Genomic DNA, 21,642 nt, shown 5'->3' on the forward strand with positions numbered 1-21,642 from the left:
TATTTTAGGAAGAAAATTTTTTATAAAATAAGACATCTCAAAACATACATACGCCATTTTATACATGCTTTTCCACTTTTAGACAGGTGAGCCCAGTTGCCTGTTCCGGTCTCTTTCTTTTTCTTGTAAAAGGAGCTTAATTTTTTCATTAAGCAGCTTGATTTCTTCTTCCTGCTGCATCACTTTCTGTTGAAGATTGCAAATAACCTAAGAGCAAAAAAATAAACACATCAATTATTGCTCTTAGGCTGTTGGCACACTTAAAAGATATTGAACCTTTCCAGCACAACCTCACAATGGCAAATAGGAAAGTTGCAAGCTAACAAATAAAGCAGGGAACAGTTTTCCCGCACTGACAGAATACAGAGTGAAGCACCCTAAATAGCTAAGACTCAGCAGGTGATGAATGTAGAACAGATGTTTGAGTGGGTTGTGTCTAACAAAGAGCAGCACTTTGACTTTTCTGCACGTAGCAGCTCCAGAAACAACAGCTGTGCACAGGAGAAGGGTCGGCAGCCCAATGTTGGGTCAATGATAGTAGACAGTAGAGATACTAAGACAGTAAAAACTCACATTTGCTGTGTTGCAGAAGAGCTCGCTTTCAAGGACCTGACTAGCAGTCGGTCTGCGAGAGGGTACCCTGCTGGTCAGCAACTTCACATACTTGGTCTGTGTGGGCCACTTCTGGCTAAAGGAAAGGGGGATGCCACTGTTCCTTAAGTCCATCAAGACCTCTGTCCTCTCCATTTCTGTGCCAAAGGGTTGGAAGAGTTCCAGCAGAATGACACCCAAGCTGTACATGTCTGACTAGATGCAAAATGGTGCAGAAAAAGTCCAGCATTAGCACACACAATATTCTGGAACAAACAAAGGAAATATCAGCCTGAACAGAAATGCAACTACATATTCTAGCAGGAAGACGACACTGCAGTGGCAGGGGAGCAACCTGGAAGGAAGGCAGAGGTGGTGTTTTGGATGAATTCAGACTTAAGCTCAGCTTTCCAACCAACTAGAATCGCTTTCTTGATGCCATTTAGTTGAGTATGTATGCTAATTATACACAGAGTGTTCATAAACTATAGGTTGATAATGAAAAGGTCAAGCCACCTTCCAGCAAGATCGTTATTAGGATCAATAGAATAGATTGATCCTAGCTTTCAGGTTACTCAGCCAAAGGGAGGGGGGGAATATTTTATGGCGGTTTGGGCAACTATACCTTGAAGTCGTAATGACAGCCTTGTAATTGTTCAGGTGAAGCGTAGAGGCAAGTACCCACTCCTGAAGTATGGCTTATTTCTAAGCAAACACATGAAAATCAGAATATTTCAGCATTACATTTATTTTAAAAAATATATAAGCAATTGGGAGCAACCCTCTTCAGAACCTCACACTACTGATTACAGTCAGTTCTCTTTATATGTGAATTTGCTTATTTGTGAGGGGCAGAATCACCACCTACCTCTCATTATCTGTGACTTTGTTATCGTTATCTATGAATACTGTGGCAGTGCCATATCAAACGGGCATGGTATTGGCCCATAGACAATTGTCAGACATTTGTGTCTGCTTCCCATCTTGTCCCACCACCTTGGGAACCATCTCAAGGACACCAGTTCAACCTTCACAACCCTGGCAACGATGGGAGATCTTTGGAAGGCTACCTGAGGGCTTCTCTGAGACTAAGGCAAGCAGGAAACAAGTAGGAAGACACATGAAGCAAACCCCTCCCCACTGCTGAACTCTAAGGCCTCACTGGGGTCAGCAACCTTCCACAAGCTGAGATAGCCAGCACTGAGAAATCACCACCACCACAACCTTCAACGCATGAAGGGATATCCAGCACAGAGAAGGAAGCATCAGATGTTGGAGATATTGATGAGCCCTCACTGTCACCCAGGCCCATAGACTTCAAGCTAAGATTCAGATTCATAAAGTTCACAGAGTATATGGTGAAGAGGGTCCCCTAGAACCGAACCCCATTTTCCCCACAGGCTCAATGATTCAGTATCTGCTAGTTTGGTATACACTCAGTTTTCTAGGAAACCACCCAAAGTGGATAACAAGAACTGATTGTAAGTGAATACCAAAACCCTGCTTTGTGATGACCATTTATGGTATTTATTTACAAATTTATATCCTGTGCTTTCCCCACCCCCCACCTCTAGGGATGCTGTCAAGGCAGCTAATGGCATAAAGTTTAAAATATGACTAACAGTAAAATCACCAAAAATACAACCAAAAAACCACAGCTCATGAACGTCAAAAGCAGAAGGTGTGCACATCAAACCAGTTAATAGGGGAAAGAAAAATAAAAAGGGTTTCAGCTGGCACCAGAACTAGAGTCAGTACGGGCACCACCCCACCTCCTGCAGGTGGGCGCTCTGTCTTCTTTGCACTTAACAGGTAGCTTGTGGGTTCCTGTATAATATCTCGGCAGGCCAGCCCAAAGTCACCTATTTTCACATGATGGTCAGGTCCTTGCAAAAAGATATTTCTGGGCTGCAAAAACAGAAGAGAGGGTGACAATTATTTACTTCACATATAATAGGGATATTTAAAATGGACTGATCACATGCACCATAAGGGCTTAGGAGCTGAGCTGCAGATCAGGAGATCCCAGGTTGAATCTCACCTCTGCCATGAACTCACTAGATGGGGACTTAGGCAAGCAACTCCCTCTCAGTCTCCATCTTCCCCATCTGCAATACGGGGATAATCATACTAATCAAATAAGTTTGTTGTAAGGACTAAATCCTGGTAACACTTATGAAGGCTACCTCTCCAGAAGCAATCAATTCGTAAATTCACCTTAACTTGCAATTCTCAGGAGTCAGAAGTGGGTCATGACCCAATCTTACTGCCATTTTGTTTTGAGGCACAGCCCTACACAGGTTGAACACAGATTACCTAATGCTCCTGGAGGAGGCCTAGATAAATTATACTTGGGCAATTGTGAGATTGTTCTCTAGCAGGTTCCAGAACTGGACATTGTGAAGTCACACACAAGGAGTGATGCTGGGTCAAGTGCAGGGTTCCACAATTTTCTATTTGCTCCACAGTAAGAGATCTCAAGATGAGCCATTCCTTCTGAGATGGGTAATCTGATCAGAGGGTCCTGCAGAAAGGGACTCCCATCTGAAGCCCCAAAGGAGAGTGGATCAGATGAAGAGCAAAAAGAAGCACACAAAACCGCAACGAGCAGGAAAAGTTCCACCCTGCACTGTGTCCTGGTTCACAATGCAATCTCACCATTAGCTGCTGAAGGTAGAGGTCCAAAATGACTGAATATCTAACACCAGTAAGGATAGAAAATCCCTGTACAAGGTTCAACAGCCAATAAGTTAAATAGCCTAACTGTAGATGGGGGTTCTGTAGCATGTTTCTCTTTGACATAAGAACATAAGAACAGCCCCACTGGATCAGGCCATAGGCCCATCTAGTCCAGCTTCCTGTATCTCACAGTGGCCCACCAAATGCCCCAGGGAGCACACCAGATAACTAGAGACCTGCATCCTGGTGCCCTCCCTTGCATCTGACATAGCCCATTTCTAAAATCAGGAGGTTGCACATACATATCATGGCTTGTAACCCGTAATGGAATTTTCCTCCAGAAACTTGTCCAACCCCCTTTTAAAGGCGTCTAGGCTAGACGCCAGCACCACATCCTGTGGCAAGGAGTTCCACAGACCGACCACACGCTGAGTAAAGAGCTTGATTCAATTTCTTTTTATGGTTTAGTATGTTATTAAATGTTATTTTTATATGTAAGCCACCTTTAGATCTCTCTGTCACTGAATGCAAGGTGACAAACAATAATATAAACCAGAAAAACAAACTGGTGACAAGAAAGACCAATATAAGTCACTCAAACCAAGATCAGCTCTAGGTCAGTAGCACTGCAAAGAACCACAGGAACATTTGGGCACAAGGCTGCAACCCGCCCAAGGCATCCAATCCAAACTCCTCTCAAGTCACACAAGAGCCATTCACATATTAGAATGATTAAAAACTCTCCCTTCTGATCTCTGTATCCTGTTCTTCTTCTCCATTCAGTGGATGCATGTGGAAGATTTAAGAGATACGTGCTACTGATTTCTGCAGACTATGAAACAAGGTAATGTTCTGTCATGTACAAGAACTTCAATGGTCTGGGACTCATTTGGAGGGCAGGAGGATCCCCAAGTTCCCCCGGATGCAGAGGGAGAGGGCTGTATCTAGCCCAAGAACACTCAAGGCCAAATGCTGGTGTCACCTCCTTGTGAGGACACTATGCTACATGCTGCTCCCACCCCCACCCCATGACATATCAGCTGAAAAGCAATGCTGGACCAGTTCAATCTAAAACAGATTTGAGGAGCTAATGAATCCTGGAAACGGGGGGTGCGGAAGGAACTGGACCTCAGCTGCAGACTTCAGGCAGAAATTATATTTCTAAATTAGGAGGGCAAAGTTCCACCTAGATACCAAAAAATAATACTCTGGTCTATCAATTTATGAGATAACATTTCTGAGAATGCTAACGTCCTATTATATTAGTGAGCGGAAAGAAGGAATTAGACAGTGAACTGCTGTGTGTCACAGTCTCAGAATAACAACACCTCTCTTGGATGCTTCTCCAAGGCCAGGAACAAGCAGTGCTGAGGGGCAGCCTTGCAGCGTGCCCAAAAGAAGAGACCAGAGAATTCCCAACACGCGCACTTTCTATCATCTCAGCCTTCTGCAAATCGCTGTGTGCAACAGAGATGCCCACCTTATACCACACTTGGTATGCTGTGGAGAAGACGTGGATGGCAGAGCCGTGGGTGGCCTCACGGCTTTGCACCTGGCCTCTGCAGACCTCAACAAAGAGACCATGAGGGCATTACTTGACTGTGGAGCAAATGTCAACCTCACCATGCTGCAAACCCAAAAGAGCGCACTCCACATCGCAGTGGGCCGCTCTTCGTTGAAATGCGGCATCGTCTTAGAAGCAGGCAAAGAGTGCATTGATTTGCTGCTGCGCCATGGCGCAAACCTGCACCTGAAGGACTCGGATGGGCAAGAAGCTATTCACCTGGCATGCCGAGGTGGCAGAGAGGATCTGGTGAGCCTGCTGCTCGATTATGGTGCAGATGTCAACTCTTTAACTGAGCTAGGGGAGTCTCCGCTTTTTCTGCTCCTCGAAAAAAAGCTCAGTCTCAGGAAGGGGGTGCTGCTGGAGAAAGTGCTGGGCCTGTCGTATCCTTTGAAACTAACCAACCACGAAGGTCGCCTGCCCAATGGGCTGAGCCGTCGCAACAGCCAAGAACTGAGAGAGCGGCTGGTGAGGCTGTCTCTGGAAGTCTGGCCCCTGCAGGACATCTGCAAGTTCCATCTCAGGAAAATGTACGGGGGGAAGGCCGAGCTCCGGCTGAAGGAAAAAATCCCCACCAATCTGTGGAATTCCATTGCTGTCAATCAAGAATTCTCATATGCATCAAAACTCAAAAGGCTCTGATCACTCAGCAGCAACCGGCACCGGGGAGAGAAACAAAGCTGGAGGCGGAGCTGAGCATCGATGCAGTCCTAATTCTCTCGAGTGCTATTTCAGCATTAAAAATCTGTTGGATAAATGCAGCTGAACGTATTTTGTATACAATAATCTACATTGCGATTCTGAGTTTGCTGTTTGGGCGAACTGGGAATCCAGGCTTGTGAGGGTAGGCAGCTGCCCAGGGCTGAATCACTGCCGATCTCCAGGGGCTGAATCGCTGCCTTACAGCCTTTGGCAGAGAGACGCTTTTTGAACAAGTCACTCTGTTGTTGCTCCTCTTCCCCATCCCGGCCTATCCCGTCCTGGCAGGCAAGGACGCGCGCCTTATGGGGGACGCCGCTAAGTAGGGGAGGTGGTCCTGAGCAGGACAACACTAACTGCCCACAAAGAGCAGTTTTGCCAAGGCTCCCCTGAAACCTGAAGCCCTACTGACAATACACTTCCCTTTACAAAGGGGTGGTGAATAAACTCACGGAGTCCCAGCAAGAGCACAGAAGAAGCATGTTACTCACTTTAATATCTCGATGCATGATTCCCCTGCTGTGGATGTAATACACTCCTTCCAGCAGCTCTTGAAAGATCTTTAGCGCTCTGTTAACATCCACATGACAATAAGGACCTTATTTAGAAAAAGAGAAACAGGATTCAACACATCTGAGTTCCAAAACATCAAATACTGGAGGACGTCAGTGGGAGAGTTCTGCTGCCTTCAGTCCCCTCTTGTGGGTGCCCCAAAGGAACCTGTTTGGCCACTGTGAGAAACAGAAAACTTAGCTTGATAGGCCTTTGGGTCTGATCTAGCAGAGCTCTTCATATTTTTGAAGACTAGGTTTCACTTTCCTTCTCACTGGGATGCAGCGTCCCTGAAACGCTGTCCCAAGACCAGTCCCTCCAAATCACAAAACCGACCTTGTTAGCTAGATTGTCCTCTTACAATGGACAAAAAGGGTTCCTTTCATGCGTTCTCATTTATAAAGCATAATCAATGGGCCATGTCGCTTTACACAGAATGAGAAGCCAAGTCCCTCTCCCGGGAAGTTTACAATCTACACCAGCAGTAGGCAACCTGCGACCTGGCAGGGCTTCGTGTGTGGGCCACAAGACAATTTTGCATGTGGCCCACGTGCAATGCTGCCAGATTCCCCCATGGAGTTCATAGAGGGTGAGTGTGTCATGCTTAGTGCACATGTCAGATGTCAATATTGTGGCCCCCTGAGATAAAGGAGAGCGACTCCTACAGTTCCTCTCACTAGCCCAGGTTGTCCATTGTTGATCTAGACATTGAGACAATGCTGTAGGGGGAAGGGATGCTATAGGGGGGAAGGGAATGGTGAAAAAGAAAAAAGGTCTGTGATTGTTTTGGTTCGGCATTCTTGGCTTGAGTGCTGTGGAGAACGAGAACTATGGGTTGGTGCTAAAGGCTATGTAGGAAAGGTGAAGTTTGGAGGCCGTGAGCAAGGAAGCATCGCGCTGGCGATCAGGGAGGTAGTTCCTGCCATGAGGGGCAGCAAAGGAGAAATGCCAAAGTGGGCATGGGCAAGAGTGTAGGAGAGCCAGTATGGCCTACTGGCTCGGTAGTTGGACTTGGACCTGGAAGATCCAAGTTCGAGTCCTGCTCACCCACAAAGCTTCCTGGGTGACCTCGGACCCGTCACTCTCAGACTCACCTGCCTCACAGGGTTGTTGTGAGGAGAAACGGAGGGGAGGAACCATGTACACTGCCCTGAGCTCCTTGGGGGAAGGGAGGTATAAAATGAGTGAAAAATAAATAGATGGGGGGATATGAGGGCTGAGAGGAAGAAATGGGGAAAGCTGCAGAGGGCTTCAAAAGCAAGGAAGGGATTTAGTAAGTCAAAAATCAGAAGGCATGTATGGGCAGAGATCTCTAAATGTTGGCTTGGCTTACCAGCCAAGCCACATTTCATGGTCACCTTGGAGCCCACTCCTATTATCCAAGCCCCCTGCACATGCCAGAGGAGGGTCCTTGTAGCACATTGGAACAGGCAGGACCTGAAAGTCTTCTCCAAAGCCCACCCCCGACACAGCCACCTGTGCTCTCAGGAATAGTCGCTTGAAACTTACTGGAAGTGTCTCCTGACCCAAAACATTTTCCGTTCCTGTCTGCAATCCAGTCCCACAAGGAGAGTTCACACAGCTGCATCTGAATGTGGAGCATGACGTGATACTCCATCTGAGAAGAAAGGGTCCAGCACAGAGCTTACTTCAGGGTGCATCGATGCACATCCATTGCAGAAGGGTGCACAGGAAGCTGTTTTGGCTGAGCCAGGCAGAAAGTGTTTGCAGCATGTCAAGGAAGAAAAGGAGGGGCGTCCAGTAGCCCTTCAAGTCTAAGGTCTCTTCCTTATGGGAGGGAAAGATCCACCACTCAGTCTATCCAAGCAGGCTCCTTTCATTCATCTGTAATTTTCAGGTGCGCTAAAGGATGTCCTTTGTAAATTGTCAAACAGTTGAATGAAATGCACCAGACATCCTTGTTTGACAGACATCCTGTGACACCACCTGAGATCCTTAAACAAAATGCTAGAGCTACAGAAGTCTTCAATATCATAAAGAAAATCATGTCAAAAGCTATTTTTATGTAGAAAAACTGTGTGCAATTATCACTAACTTTTTCATTGCTGCTGCTCATTGTGATCTTTGATGCTGTACCAGGTTAGACAATTAACTGATCAATCCCGCTCAGTACAATCTAAGCTGCCCCACAACCGCTTTCCAGGTTTCCCTGGGAGTGCCAGAGTTTTAACCCGGAACCTTTTACATTCAAAACAACTGGGCTATGGCCCTTTCCCTAATTATGGTTATGCAGAACTTTTTTATAATGCATAAATTTTTTATTTATTTTCATTTTTCCATCCTCAAAGACAAGGATACCTGGACACTAAAACTATCAAATTTTAGGCCACAGCTGCAAAAAGTATATGTCCCCTTTTATTCTTGCTAACAGCAAAGTGTTAAAAACTCCTAGGACTGCAAACCTGTACACACTCACAATGCAGTAGGTCCCATGGAACCTGGCAGGACTGAGTAGAAATGCCTAGGGCTGGGCTGTCTGTCAAATCCAACCTTGTGCATCTCGTCAGGAACTCAAGAATTGGGGCCTGTCTGTAAAAAGCATTAAGCAAGCCAGACAGAAAATGCCATCTCAAGAAAATGTGTATGCTTGCCAAGCAAGGGGAAGGGAGGAAAAGGGAGGAAGATGACAGGCTAATTAAAGCTTCTATATTGTTTGTTGTTATGGCAATACTAATGCCAGTGGTGAACTTCAAGTGATAGAATCCTTTTTGGCTACAGGGTTGTTAAGTTCTGAAAAGCACTGGCCAGCACTGTAATTCTCTGCACGTCTACTCAGAAGTGAATTCAATGGGATCTACTCCCAGCTACGAGCATATTGGCCTGCAGCCCAAGTGCACTCATTTGAAGCAAATCAATGCAGCTTCATGAATTATGGTGCCAACTAAATACCTTTTCAATTCTATGTGGCATTAGATGATGCTTTTCCTACTGAAACAAGGGCAGTTTTCATCTGACCACTTAGAGCGCTGAATTCCACTCGCATATCACTGATCTGATGCAATGTTAGTGCTGAACCAGCTGGACATCCTTCACCCGCCATAGGTTTTCACACATGCAAGCACATGCTCGTATCCTGCACGAACTTCACTGTTCACATTTGGATGAATTGCCTCCCACCTTCAGGCCAGCCAGCTAACGCTTTGCTGTACTTCATTCACAAGCTTGCTCCATGCTATTCTAGCCACGTTATACAGTAACCAAATGGATGTAACCAAAACCAGGGTTTACCTCACACTGCTTGTGTGGCAACATCTCCTTCTGCAATAATTCTTTGCCGCTGCAAGAACTGCCTGTGGGATTGGAGCCATGTGCATCTGATGGGTGAGCTTCAAGACAGTCTAACCCCTGGGCCTCCTCACCAATGCAGCTGCTTGGGCACGAATCACCCGAGAGCTCACACACATTCATTTCATTCCCTTTGTGGTCCTGGTCAGTGGAACCTTCGGGGGTGTGGTTGGCAAAGATAATGGAATCGCTGTCATCCATATCTTGAACAGAGGACAGATCGCTGCCAAAAAATACAGGGAGGGAGCCAAAGAATTACAGATGCTGGCCATATCCCACTAATGCTTCTGTGATCATTCCCCCAGTGCTATAATAGGGTAGGCTCTACAGTAACTTTCCTGCTTTCTCCTGGATGGAGAGAAGAAATACCTGCTTCCTAGATAGAACTGGGTCCTCTGTTAGAACCACTAACTGCCCCAAAAGGGGAAAGAGAAAAAGAGCCAGTAAGGTGAAATTCCCCATCTCATTTAATGTTTTAGTGATTTCCTATTTTAATTTGGGGTAAATCACTCTGGGAATCTTTGCGGGCTGGACAGAATTCTTGGAGCAAAACAAACAACTCTTGAGGGTTTCATGCTGTGGTCTGTACCAGCCCTAGCCTGTATGCGAGACTCCAGAGATCATAAAGCAGAAAAATATCTGCTTTTCCATCAACAAGTTCCATCAACCATCTAGCTAGACACAGAAACATCTGCTAGCAGTACACTGTAATAAGGTTGTTTCCTGATAGTATGAAAGGGAAAATGCAAAGACAAAGATAAAATATACTTTGCTGTGTAAACCACTTCACGAATGGTTTCTTTTTGTGGTTGTTGTTGAAAACCAATCAATATTGATATAATAAAAATTATACCACTTGGTATAAGATCAGTTCCGTAGTGGATAATTTTTTGGCAAAGACTGAAAAAGATAGTCCCTTTTGAATACCAGGATACATACCTGATACTTTCTGGCCCAGAAGACATCTTGATTGATGGCAAATGCAGGGCTGTTCTGCCTATAATTGAATGAACACCCCAATGTTATAAAGAGACTTGTGTGTACAAAATGTATCTGATCCTCTATAATTGACCCATCCCAGACCCACCATAAGAGAAAAACTGGGTGAAGTGGTTCTGGCAGCTGGAATACCATCTCTGTATTGCAGATGGAGGTTGCATGGAGGTTGTTGAGAAAGGAGGTTGAAAAGGAAATGGTTTGTCTATGCCTCCTAATCAGTTCATGGCAGAGGCAAGATTCAAACCAGGGAAGTCCTGATTCACAGCTTGTGCCAAGATCTCTCTTCAGTTACAACCAGTTTAGACCATTCAGGGTATGAACTCCTACATTAGTGGTTCCCAAACTGAGAGCTGTGGCTCCCTGGAGAGCCGCAGAAACCAAACAAGGGAGCCTCATGACAAACCCACCACCCTATACAATGAATGGCCAACGGCCCAGTAAATCATGGGCGCCACCAGTCGAAAAAGATAGAGAACCACTGTACTACACACAACAACGTAGATGCCATATGGGAGGCAGGAAGTTGATGAGTTATACTTTCCTTTGGGGCAAGCTGGTTGAACGTGCTCCATCCAAGCAGTGTGGTAGCCCACAATATTAGGGTGTTGTAGCCCAGCCAATACTTTAACTTCTCGCAATACCTACAAAAAAAAATAAGATCACAAGAGAATGTACCCTCTACAGATCAGTGAATAAGCCAGCGTTCCCTACTTTTGCTAGGGAAGGAATATTTTTATTTTTCCTGGAAATAAATTCGGAGGGAGGCTTCACTCTTACACCTGAAAAAGATCTACCTTTTAAAAATAGCCTGCTCTCACAAGTTACTATTCTGGGTGGTTTCCTCTGAGATCAGAGAACCTTGTTGTCTCTCTATACTGTCAGTGACTGAATGCCATCAGCTGGAGAGAGGTACAGCCAGCAATGTCTCTTCACAATCACAACATTTCCCCCAGAGTTAAGGGACTCCCAGTATCTCCATCTGGCTCCCTCAAGGACAGCCTTCACGGACTAAACGAGTGTTTCCCAAACTATGACCCATGGTTCCCCAGGAAGCCATGGAAACCAGTCAAGGTAGTTGCAGAATCCTCATGAAAAACTCACTACCCAATACAATGTATAGAATTGTCGCCATAATGAGGAACCATGGTCAGTGGCGCAGGAAATCAGGGGAGCCACCAGTTGAAAAAGTTTGAAAACTACTGGACTAAACTTTTTGGTTTTGTTACATTTTTGAGTTGGTTTGATCGTCTCCCCCACATGACTTTCAGGATTCTCATGCTGTTCCTCCTTTACCTTAATCCTCAATTTATTTTAGCATTATAGTTATGTGGTTTTATTAATTATGTGAGCTGCCTTGGAGGCTCAGAAGGTGGGCACAAAATTAAAAAATCAGCACAGTCCTTTTCCTTTTACATCAGAAATCAGTTACTATGGGTTGTGCATGTTCAAAGGGCACACAAAACATCCAAACACATGTAAGATAAGTGGATACCTTCATGCAGTCTCTCTTGGTAGCCTTCTCAATGATAATTTTTTTAATTGCATAAAACTGGCCATCCAGCTTGTTCCTGACCTGAAAACGGACAATCAAATAGCCAGTTGGGTATGGTAAATTTAGGATGCTTCTAAAGTTTCTGGCAATTTCTATGTTTGGCCATCCATGGCCTAGAAGCACGGAGAAAAGGGATGTACAAATGGAAACCAGCATAGAGGCAATTTACACACCATTTAAAATACAATTTGTGAAGCTGCTGAAATCGGCAATTATTTTAAAAAAGGATACCTTGTATACCGTTCCATATCCTCCTTTTCCAAGCCTTGAAATCTCATCAAATTCATTGATGTAGCGAGAAGTTTGTGCTTCAAAGAGAACCTCATTTTCCCTAGGGTGTTTTAATAAAACAGACACTTTACCAATAGTAACCAAAACATATATACCCATCGTGGACTTTGAAACACTTGTTAAAGGTACAGTGTACCCCTTTCTTTATTTAAAAAATTACCACACTCTGTACTTTTAAATGGTCTGAAGTGCTGCATCCAACACTGAGCAGCAAGTGGTATTTGCAACAATAGAGAATAAAAACATGTAATTAAGGTTCATCAGAGTGCTTTTACCACATACCTATTTGTGTACAAATCGCCATTCCCAAGCTCCTACAAAATATATTGAAAGAGACAAGTTATTGTTTTAGAAAGTAAACAGCTGACTGACAAAACAGTCTGATCCAGTAGCTCATTAGGAAGCAACAGAACATATTCAAAAAGCATATTTGTTCCCATATTTAGTTGGGCTAAAATTATTAGTGACCTGCATGAATCATCATTGCATTTTAAATGGTCACTAGCTTTGTCTCCTCCATTCCATTGCCTTGGTCTCCCATTGGATTGGAGACCAGAAGCTGCTGGCTGGAGATGAAGGAAAGCGGACTGGCAAGAAATGGGTTCCCAAGAACCACCTGTCTTGCAGCTACCTGTGAAAGCCTGAAAAGCGCAAGAGCTGTGCAGCCAGGTTGACGACTGCACCACGAAGGGAAACATCCTGGGAAATGGAGGATCCTATGAAGTTTCTCTCATAGAATCACACTTGTAAAAAAAAAACCGCTTTGGGGAAAAAAATGAGTTTATAGTCAGTCTGCCTTATGTAAACTGCTTGAAGTCTTCAAGAAAGATGGTATATATATATACTACAGTAAAATAAATCCCTTAAGACCCTCTACCCTGTTTAAGCTGAAGATTTGGATCCTAGAACATTTATTTACAAACACACACACACTATCACTATGCAAAAACATAAGAGAAGCCCGGCTGGATCAGGCCGAAGGCCCATCTAGTCCAGCCTCTTGTATCTCACAGCGGCCTGACAACAAGAGACAACAAGAGACCTGCATCCTGGTGCCCTCCCCTGTATCTGGCATTCTCACATAGCCCATTTCTAAAATCAGGAGGTTGCACAAACACATCATGGCTTGTAACCCATAATGGATTTTTCCTCCAGAAATTTGTCCAATCCCCTTTTAAAGGCATCCAGGCCAGATGCCAAAGAAGACAGGTATACATGAAGACAGGTATAGCTACACTGATCCCTCGGGTTATCAGAGCCGCACAAGTATCACAAAAGTAGCCACACACTCAGCTGAAGCCCCTGCCTCTGTGCCAGTATGAATTTCCACACCAGAGCGGGGAGGCAGAGAGCTTACCTTGCTGAGTATCTGCTGGTTGGCAGCCTTCATCAACTCAGTAATGGCCCGATTATGCTGCAGTCTCAAACTACTGAATTCGTCACAGAAGGCGAAAGAGGAAATCAGGCGCATTTGGGTAAACGTCTTACACAGCACTGTACAAAAGAGGGAGACAATAAAATGATTTTATAGGAGCTTCAGACCTCATCCAGGCTATCAAACATGGTCATTATTTTCAATGGGCTGGCAGCGCTTTAATTGCAGCAACAGCTTGCAATGGCTAGTGCAACAGAACAGACGTATGCAAACTGTCATTTGAAGGCACTTGGCACAGTGTAGAGCACCCCAGCCAATTGCACAAAGGCATTTCAGAAATTGCTAGGGCACAACACTAAAACACACCACCCAGCTTTTGAGTAATTGACATTGATTTTAGCTAAGGTAGATACCTGAAATTTTTGCCAACTACTCAAGCTCCAATTCTCACTTCGCCTTATCTCCAGGTCAATCAGAGGGCAAAGCCTTTCAACTCTGAAGGTTTCAGGCAGGTGTCAAGTTTCTCAAGCAGCAGGCAGGAACAGCTCCTTAGAAGCAATTTGTTAACCTTTTATTCTCCTTCCTTCTGCTGCAGCCTGGTTCTGCTTTGCAAGTGCTTGCAAAGCAGGTCTGTTTTTTGAAACACCAGGATGGGAATCCTCCTTTCCATCTGAAGCAGGCTACAATTCAATGCACCCTTACTTAAGAATAACACCCACGGAAAGCAGTGGGTCTGCTTCGGAGTAAAAAGGGTTGCAAATATGTGCAGCTGCCTCTCTCTGCTGTGAATTGAATTCCACACTCCCAGTTATGTGTTATGGGTTGTATGTTGTACGTAGAGCTTCTGGCTTAACACACCAGACACCTTAAAGGTGAATTTGATTCCTGGTTCTCCCGCAGTGGTTCCCGACCTTTTTCACTTGCATATCCCTTGGCAGCCCATTTCCATAAATTGTACCCTTCATATTAGCAAAATGTTTGTAATTAATAATACAAGCCCTCATCTCCTCTATATGAAAGCCCAGACTTCATGTATTTATCACAGTGCATTCTCTTTTTATCTGCTTGAAGAAGACTCTGCCTTTGCACTGTTTTGCACCAGAAGTGTGCTGAGAAATTCTGGGTGATTGATCACTTTCCATATTATGTTTCAGCTTTTTTACTGTGCGGGTTTTCAATCACTGGTTCATACATGAATTGATGACCAAAAACTAGCTATTGGTGAGGCTTTCACAGCCAACAAGCTACCTCCCTTCCTGCCTTGCTGGTCCTTGCAAGGCATTCCTGTCTTGCACGGCATTCTGGAGCACGACCTGCCCTTTTCTACCATTATTCCATTCTTTTTCAAGTACCCCTAAAGGTCCTGTTGAGTGTCCCTGGGAGTACATGAATACCAGGTTAGGAACCACTGTTTTACTGGTATGTTGTTTACAATGCACTTACTCTGATAGTGCTTACACAAAGGTGATGAAGACCAGAATTTAAAAAGAATAAAAATGTAACTTATGATCTTTTACTATGTTTTTAATAAATTAGAGACTACAGTTCTTAGGTAACAATTAGTGGTGAGTTATTTTTCAGGATCTGGCCTTGAGTAAAATCAGACAAAACTATAGTCAGACACCCCCCTAAGTTTAACCCCCGACTTATCTGAGGGTCATAGAAAATTCCGTGATTGTTGGCTCCAAACCTGCCCTCAGCTTGTCTGTGGGATTGACTTATAGGCGAGTATCTACGGTGATCTCCTCCTGTTGATTTGATTGTGCTGCTCCTGCTTGTATTTGTCTGCTGCATTATCTTGGTTTGATTTGTTTGTATTTGTTCTGCAGGTTGCATTAAAGCTACCAAATAAGGTTCAAACGGCAGGATACAAATGATGCTAAATAAAAAACCCAAATACAAGAGCAAGATCCCATTTTCCCCCCAGGCACCAGCTGTGTGGGCAGATGGGGGTAAATGTCAAGAATCCTGAGTCCCAGCCCAGCATCACTTTAAGTACCCAGACCAGGGTTTTCTCAAATTCCATTTTGCAACACTTAAAGCAGAGTCATGGGTCAAAATACTGTTTAAAGTTGGCTGATTTTCATTACTTCTTGTCCTGAGCTTCTTGGAAAGAAGGTTTACAAGCATTTAGCATTTTTAAAAATCATTCTAGCCAGAGCAGCTGTCTTTTATGAAGTCAGACCACTGGTCCACCCAGCCAAGAATCTAAACTAGTCCTACATGGAGATGTTGGGGACTGAACCCAGGACATTCTGCACAAAAAGCAAAGGCAAAATCTTGGCAAAATAAGTGAACTTTGTGGAAACCTTCTGCAAAAGTTTCTTGAACATTTTAAAATACCTGTGAGTTTCTATAAATAAGGACATACAATGGGCCCTCCTTCTCTGTGGGCTTGGCGCAGTCTCGCTGTCTCAGAACACCTCCCAACATGACCAGAAGCTGCCGGCACAAACCAGAAGTGTCTTCTAGTCGCATTTGGGAGGCCTTCTGAGATGTCTGGGAAGTTGGTGCAGTCTTTGGAGGGCAACACATGGCCCCCAGGTAACTGCACGGTCATGCAAGCCCCCCTCCCCAGGATTCCAGTATCTGCAGGATTCCTGGAATGGATCCCCCATGGATACTGAGGGCCCACTGTAGTTAAGCTGAGGAGCTTCTGTACACACTTACACGGGAGTTAAGTCCCATTGAACTCAGTGGGGCTTACTTCTAAGCAGACACATCAGACTGCACAGTAACATTCTCTACTGGCCTGATGGGCTACAGCAGTGGTTCTCGAACTTTTCCAGCTCACGCCTCCCCTGATCCTTGTAGCCATTGGCCGCGGCTCCCTATCACAACACCTCACCTCAGTTACCCCCAAAATGGGGGTGAAGGTGTTATAATTATACACTAGAAACAAGGCTGCCAGTACTCTGAGGCTGCAATCCTAACCACACTTACCTGAGAGTAAGCCCCATTGAACAAAATAGGACTTACTTCTGAGTAGACCTAGCTAGATTGTGCCTTTCTGTCATGAATATGTACAGTTTAGGCCTAGTAGCATGCAGAGCCTGAACCAAACTAAACCAGTAACAGAGAAGTGGCTTGCAGTTCCTAGCTGCAAGGATGTGAGTAACAACAGCCAACAAAATTAACAACTCAAAGGGAGGTAATAATGTAGCACCTGTGCAGACAGAAAGGCACCCATCAAGAAGGGAATGCAGCTGTGGACCTCCAGTGGGGAGGAGAGAGCTGAGAGGGCTAGCATCCAGCCCCACTTCGGGAAGATTCTGTCCCCAAGAGTTTCTGATTGGACAGTTTAAATAAGTACAGAGTCACCTCCATCCTGTTAGCCTGAGAAGTATAAGAACAAAGCCCAAAGGGGTGTGTCGGGGTCTTTTTGGTGGAAAAGGTTGTGGGTGCAACATCCTGCAGGTGGAGAGCCTGGTCCACCAGGGCCATGTGGCCTCATAGGTAACCTGGAGCTGAAAGATCTACAAAAGAAAGCTGACCCAGGTGAGAGTTAGGGAATAATAGAGATAGCCAGTTAGTTTTGTTATTTTAATGCTGGTATGTTTGCTAGATGTTTTATGCCTCTAGCATTTGCTGCCTTTTGTCACTTTATGTAACCCTATGTATTTGATGAAGTAAAAAATCCTTTTACTAAGTTGTTTCATTGTCTGTTGGGGACAAAGGTTCAGAATCCTGCCTAGCCGTTCAGCAAGCTACCAAATACTCACTGAGGACTAGTAACTTGAGGACTGAGGCTTTAATTAAAGAAAGTGCTCAGTGCCTGCAAGGGATAGAATTAAGCCTAGAGTGTCTCAGTGTCCCTGGACAGAGACACTGGCACATACAGGGTGGTGGCAGTACTACTGAACAGGGGTCCTTGAGAACTCTAGGGTTCGAGAACCAAGAACTCTGAGCACCCCCAAACCCCGGGAGTATATGACACTTTTATCTTACAATAGCAGCCAACAGAGTACACCCCCTCCCCAAAAGCAGGCAGGAGGAAAAAGGGGAATGACTAAAAAACAATGGGGGGTTTTATTTTTAATCACAGAGTGGCTTTTTTCCTTTTTTGAAGGTAGAGGAAAATGAGAACGGTGAGGACCCTGGGTTAAGCTGACACAGACAGACACAGACCCCAAGCCTATGTAGGTCTACTCGGAAGTAAGCCCCATTTGAGTCAATGGGGCTTACTTCCAGGAAAGTGTGGAAAGGACTGCAGCCACACAGAGCAAGATTACAACTCACCCCAAAGTAGATTGGGGCGGCTCACACACACACACACAACATGCAGATGCCACCCCCGTTCCCCCCAGGCAAGACGGAGGGATGCAGGCTGGGGCATTTGGACACCCCCCACTAGGAGCAGGCTGGCTCCTTCCTTCCCAAGCAGCCTTGGCCAATCCCAGGATGCCCAGGGCAAGGGGCATACTGGGAAATGTAGTCCTTGGGGCAAGGTTGCATATGGAGACAGTTCCATGACAAAATGCGGCACCTCTGCCTGCCTGCCCAGCCAGTCTTCTCTCCCACCTCCCCCCAGCATGTTTCACATGCCCTCCCAGCCTCACACTGCCCCACACACCTCGTTCACAGCTGCAGAAAAGCAGCAAGTCAGCAGGCAGCACATGCAGCAGAGCAGCCTCTCTCCCCAGATGCCTGGAGACGCCCCTGGAGGCCAGCCACACCTCACTAGGGAGGCGGGACGCACAGATTGAACACCTCAGGGCTACAGATATTGCCATTCTTTGGTATTAATGCAGTAAGAACTAACTACCCATTTCCACACAAGATCAGACTCTTACTAACATTGAAACAGGCGTCTCGAACGGGCAGGATCCTGGGCATACACCTGACAAAGATGTTCAAGGAGAGAAACAAGAAGGAGCTGGTGGGCAAACGAGGAAGTGATGTTCATTAACTTCTGTGAACCGTTCGAAACACGAAACTCTGCTGGCCAATCAGATTCTGGAAGAGAAAAGGGAAAAGTTTGTCTTGAAAGGGTCATTATACACCAGCCAGCATGTTTCATTCACATGTGGAAGCCACGTGGCATTTGACAATAAATGCTTGAGGGCCGGAACCAGGATCATCTAACCTGCCATGTCCAAGCCACAGTTCTGTCTGTTTCACCACCCCCCTACCATCTGTATTTGTATGTTTTTCTACTCTGTAGCCTGTTCTCAGTTTCGCTGGGCAGTAGTTTGCACTGGGTCTACTTTATATATGTTTTTATGGTTCTATTCTATTTGTATATTTTGATGAAGTTGCCAGGGGGGCTCTTCAAAGTCAGGATGTAAACGTTTCGATAAGTAAATGCAGTCATGCCTTGGAATCTGCAGGAGTTCCATTCCTGGAAACCACCTCCACCACCACCCCCGGTGCTGAAACTCACAGACAATCAAATCCTCTTGTCAGGGCCCACCAAACCCTCTGGACACGACCAGAGCTGTGCTCCAGTCGCATCTGGTGGGCCTTCTGAGGTCGAGGCCTCCTCAGCCCTCAGGACTTCTAAGGCCTCTGGAAGGCTGAAAGCCACAACTTCCCGTTTTCAGACCCAGACTTTACCTGCTGGTAAAGTGGTAAGCTGTATCTGGACTGAACTCTTCAGACTGGAGGAGGAAGTTCAAATGACTGAAATTTCCTCCATACAAACATTTCCTACACAGAGACGAACTAGCACATTAGGCAAAAAGCGAGAGGTTTTCTTTGCTCAGAGAAGCAGTCTGCCACACGAGCCCCTACCTGCAGCTTGAAGTACTACTGCTTAACTGCTGTTTATAGGGTCAAAGTCTGTACTGTTGCCTCCCATCTGCCTGAGCTGGGGAAAAATATGCGGGCACACGAAGAGTCCTCCACCGATGGCACTCTTATGAAAGCGCAAACACTGACGCATTATTTGCATTCATTAGTGGTACAATAAAAATTCAGATTGCCTGGGTCACCTGTACAGCAGCATCTCTCCCTCAGTGCTCAGTATTCCCTTGCTACCTGGGCAAAGAAGCACCTTGCAAAGAGGTGTCCTAATATTTTTTATTTATTTTTCACATGTTTATACAGTGGTGCCTCGCAAGACGAATGCCTCGCACACTGAAAAACTCGCAAGACGAAAGCGTTTTTGCTATTTGTTTCTGGTGACTCGCAAGATGAATTTTTTCTATGGCCGTGCTTCGCAAGACGAATTTTTAAAATTAAAAAGTTGAAGTTTTGTGCTTGAAATTTTTGAAATCCTCTGTACAGTATGTATGCCTTTAAAGAGCACTTAATAAACACTTTGTAAACCAAATTTGACTTTGTTCTGACTTTTTTTGCCCATAGGAACGCATTAATTAAATTTCAATGCATTCCTATGGGAAACCGCGCTTGGCAAGACGAAATTTTCTCAATGCGAAACGACTTGCGGAACAAATTAATTTTGTCTTGCGAGGCACCACTGTACTATCCTTCCTCCAAGGAGCTCAGGGTGGGATACATTGTTCCTTTTTCTCATTTTGTCCTCACAACCCTTTGAAGTAGGTGAGGCTGAGAGAGAATGACTGGCCCGAGGTCATCCAGGAAGCTTCATGACTGAGCAGGGATTTGAACCTGGTTCTCCCAGGTCTGAGTCCAGCTCTCAAACCACTACACAGCAACTGTTCAACCCAGCATGGTGTCTTTTCTAGTGGCTGTTGCTGGTGTCTCTCTTGCAATTTTTTTAGACTGTAAGCCCTTCAGGGGCAGGGAATCATTTATTTATTTAACTATGGAAATGCTTTGTGAACTATGTCTTGTTGAAAAATGGCATCGTAATATCCTTAATTATTATTATTATAATTATAGTAATCCAGCACTGCTTAATAAAATTTTGTAATGCAGCCTAACTTTCAGACTATAGTTAAAATAGCACATAAAACCCAGCATGTTTTATAGATGGTAGGATCCATCACAAATCTGGAGTACTGCAAGATGGTTAAAAGGAAAAAAAAAAACCTGAAAAAGCAGGCATGCAGGTATCTACATGAATGTAGAACCGTCACACGAGTGACGGTTGAATAATGCATTCATTCCAGCACAGAGGACATGCTGTAACTGCCTGGTTGCTGTTTTTCTACTATCTTGTTTTAATTCCATGTTGTGATTTGCCTGGGAAAACTCAGTTGAAAGATGAGATATAAGTAAGGAACCACACACAACACAATCCTATGCCCACCTACTCAGAAATAGGGACCACGGAGTTCAATGAGACTTATTCCCAGGAAAAGGCACATAGGATTGCAGCCACAGACTATCACACCTGACAGTTTCACAAATGTGTAAAATCTACAGATAAGACACAAGTCAATTTCTACACAGAAGTGATTGCTAGTGAGGAATTAACATGCCACTTGTGCAAGGAAGTATCACACGTGACAATCCCACAGACACATAAAATTGTTGGCCACAAACTGTTTGCTGGAGTCATATTTAAAGCAGCCCTTTATGAAACTGTACAGAAAGGCCACCCCAAAGCACACAAATGCTCTCCCAATCACCAAGCATCACAAACGGTTATTTTGTGCGACATGGTTTAACGTTCATTCTTGCAATGAGAGAGACTGCTTTTAAATCAGTAGGGGGGCTCGAAATGATGGCGCACCGCAGTTGCATCAGGGTCATAGGAAGGTGGCTGAGGCAATCCCCCAGCAAGGGAAGCCTCTAAAAGACAGGAATGAGACATGGATGGGGGTGGAGATGATGAAACTGACCCAGAGCTTCTTTCACGAAAGGTGAAGGAGGGCAAGGTTGCTATACAACTGTTCAGTCATGCACATTCTTACAGGCCGTTAAGCAGCTAAGCTTCACCAACTGCTACACGGGTCTGTGAGCTGAGTACTGCATGGTATTTCCGGTAAAGGGCAAGAGGGGGAGAGGCCAAAAGCAGAACATGTACCCAGAAGCAGGATGTATCCACCTGCCACTTCATCACAGCAAAACACAATGCCAAAGACGCTCGACCCGACGCAATCGGGGCACCTCCTAAAATTATAACACTGCGTGACCCCAGTCAATCCTCATGATCCCTCATCC

At 45.1% G+C, this 21,642-nt stretch overlaps 2 protein-coding genes across 3 annotated transcripts in view; one reads left to right on the forward strand and one right to left on the reverse strand.

Annotated features, from left to right (window-relative positions):
- EIF2AK1 (eukaryotic translation initiation factor 2 alpha kinase 1) overlaps positions 1 to 21,642 on the reverse strand; it is a 24,588-nt gene continuing 2,946 nt past the window's right edge. For both annotated transcript variants that reach the window (XM_066640579.1, XM_066640580.1), the window contains exons 2-15: positions 18,406 to 18,564; positions 13,591 to 13,727; positions 12,516 to 12,547; positions 12,174 to 12,273; positions 11,883 to 11,963; positions 10,931 to 11,031; positions 10,331 to 10,387; positions 9,335 to 9,614; positions 7,595 to 7,703; positions 6,025 to 6,131; positions 2,364 to 2,499; positions 1,217 to 1,296; positions 574 to 807; positions 1 to 207 (exon numbers count right to left, since the gene is read on the reverse strand). In XM_066640579.1, coding sequence (XP_066496676.1) covers positions 79 to 207; positions 574 to 807; positions 1,217 to 1,296; positions 2,364 to 2,499; positions 6,025 to 6,131; positions 7,595 to 7,703; positions 9,335 to 9,614; positions 10,331 to 10,387; positions 10,931 to 11,031; positions 11,883 to 11,963; positions 12,174 to 12,273; positions 12,516 to 12,547; positions 13,591 to 13,727; positions 18,406 to 18,564 — 1,742 coding nt within the window. In that variant the 3' untranslated portion in view covers positions 1 to 78. The remainder of the gene's footprint in view (positions 208 to 573; positions 808 to 1,216; positions 1,297 to 2,363; positions 2,500 to 6,024; positions 6,132 to 7,594; positions 7,704 to 9,334; positions 9,615 to 10,330; positions 10,388 to 10,930; positions 11,032 to 11,882; positions 11,964 to 12,173; positions 12,274 to 12,515; positions 12,548 to 13,590; positions 13,728 to 18,405; positions 18,565 to 21,642) is intronic.
- ANKRD61 (ankyrin repeat domain 61) lies at positions 3,093 to 5,634 on the forward strand. The gene is made up of 3 exons (XM_066640774.1): positions 3,093 to 3,096; positions 4,054 to 4,114; positions 4,588 to 5,634. The coding sequence occupies exons 1-3, from the start codon at positions 3,093 to 3,095 to the stop codon at positions 5,474 to 5,476; spliced, it is 954 nt and encodes a 317-aa protein (XP_066496871.1). The 3' UTR covers positions 5,477 to 5,634.

Source organism: Tiliqua scincoides, chromosome 13 (genome assembly GCF_035046505.1).
Source record: "Tiliqua scincoides isolate rTilSci1 chromosome 13, rTilSci1.hap2, whole genome shotgun sequence".
NCBI classification, from domain to species: domain Eukaryota; kingdom Metazoa; phylum Chordata; class Lepidosauria; order Squamata; family Scincidae; genus Tiliqua; species Tiliqua scincoides.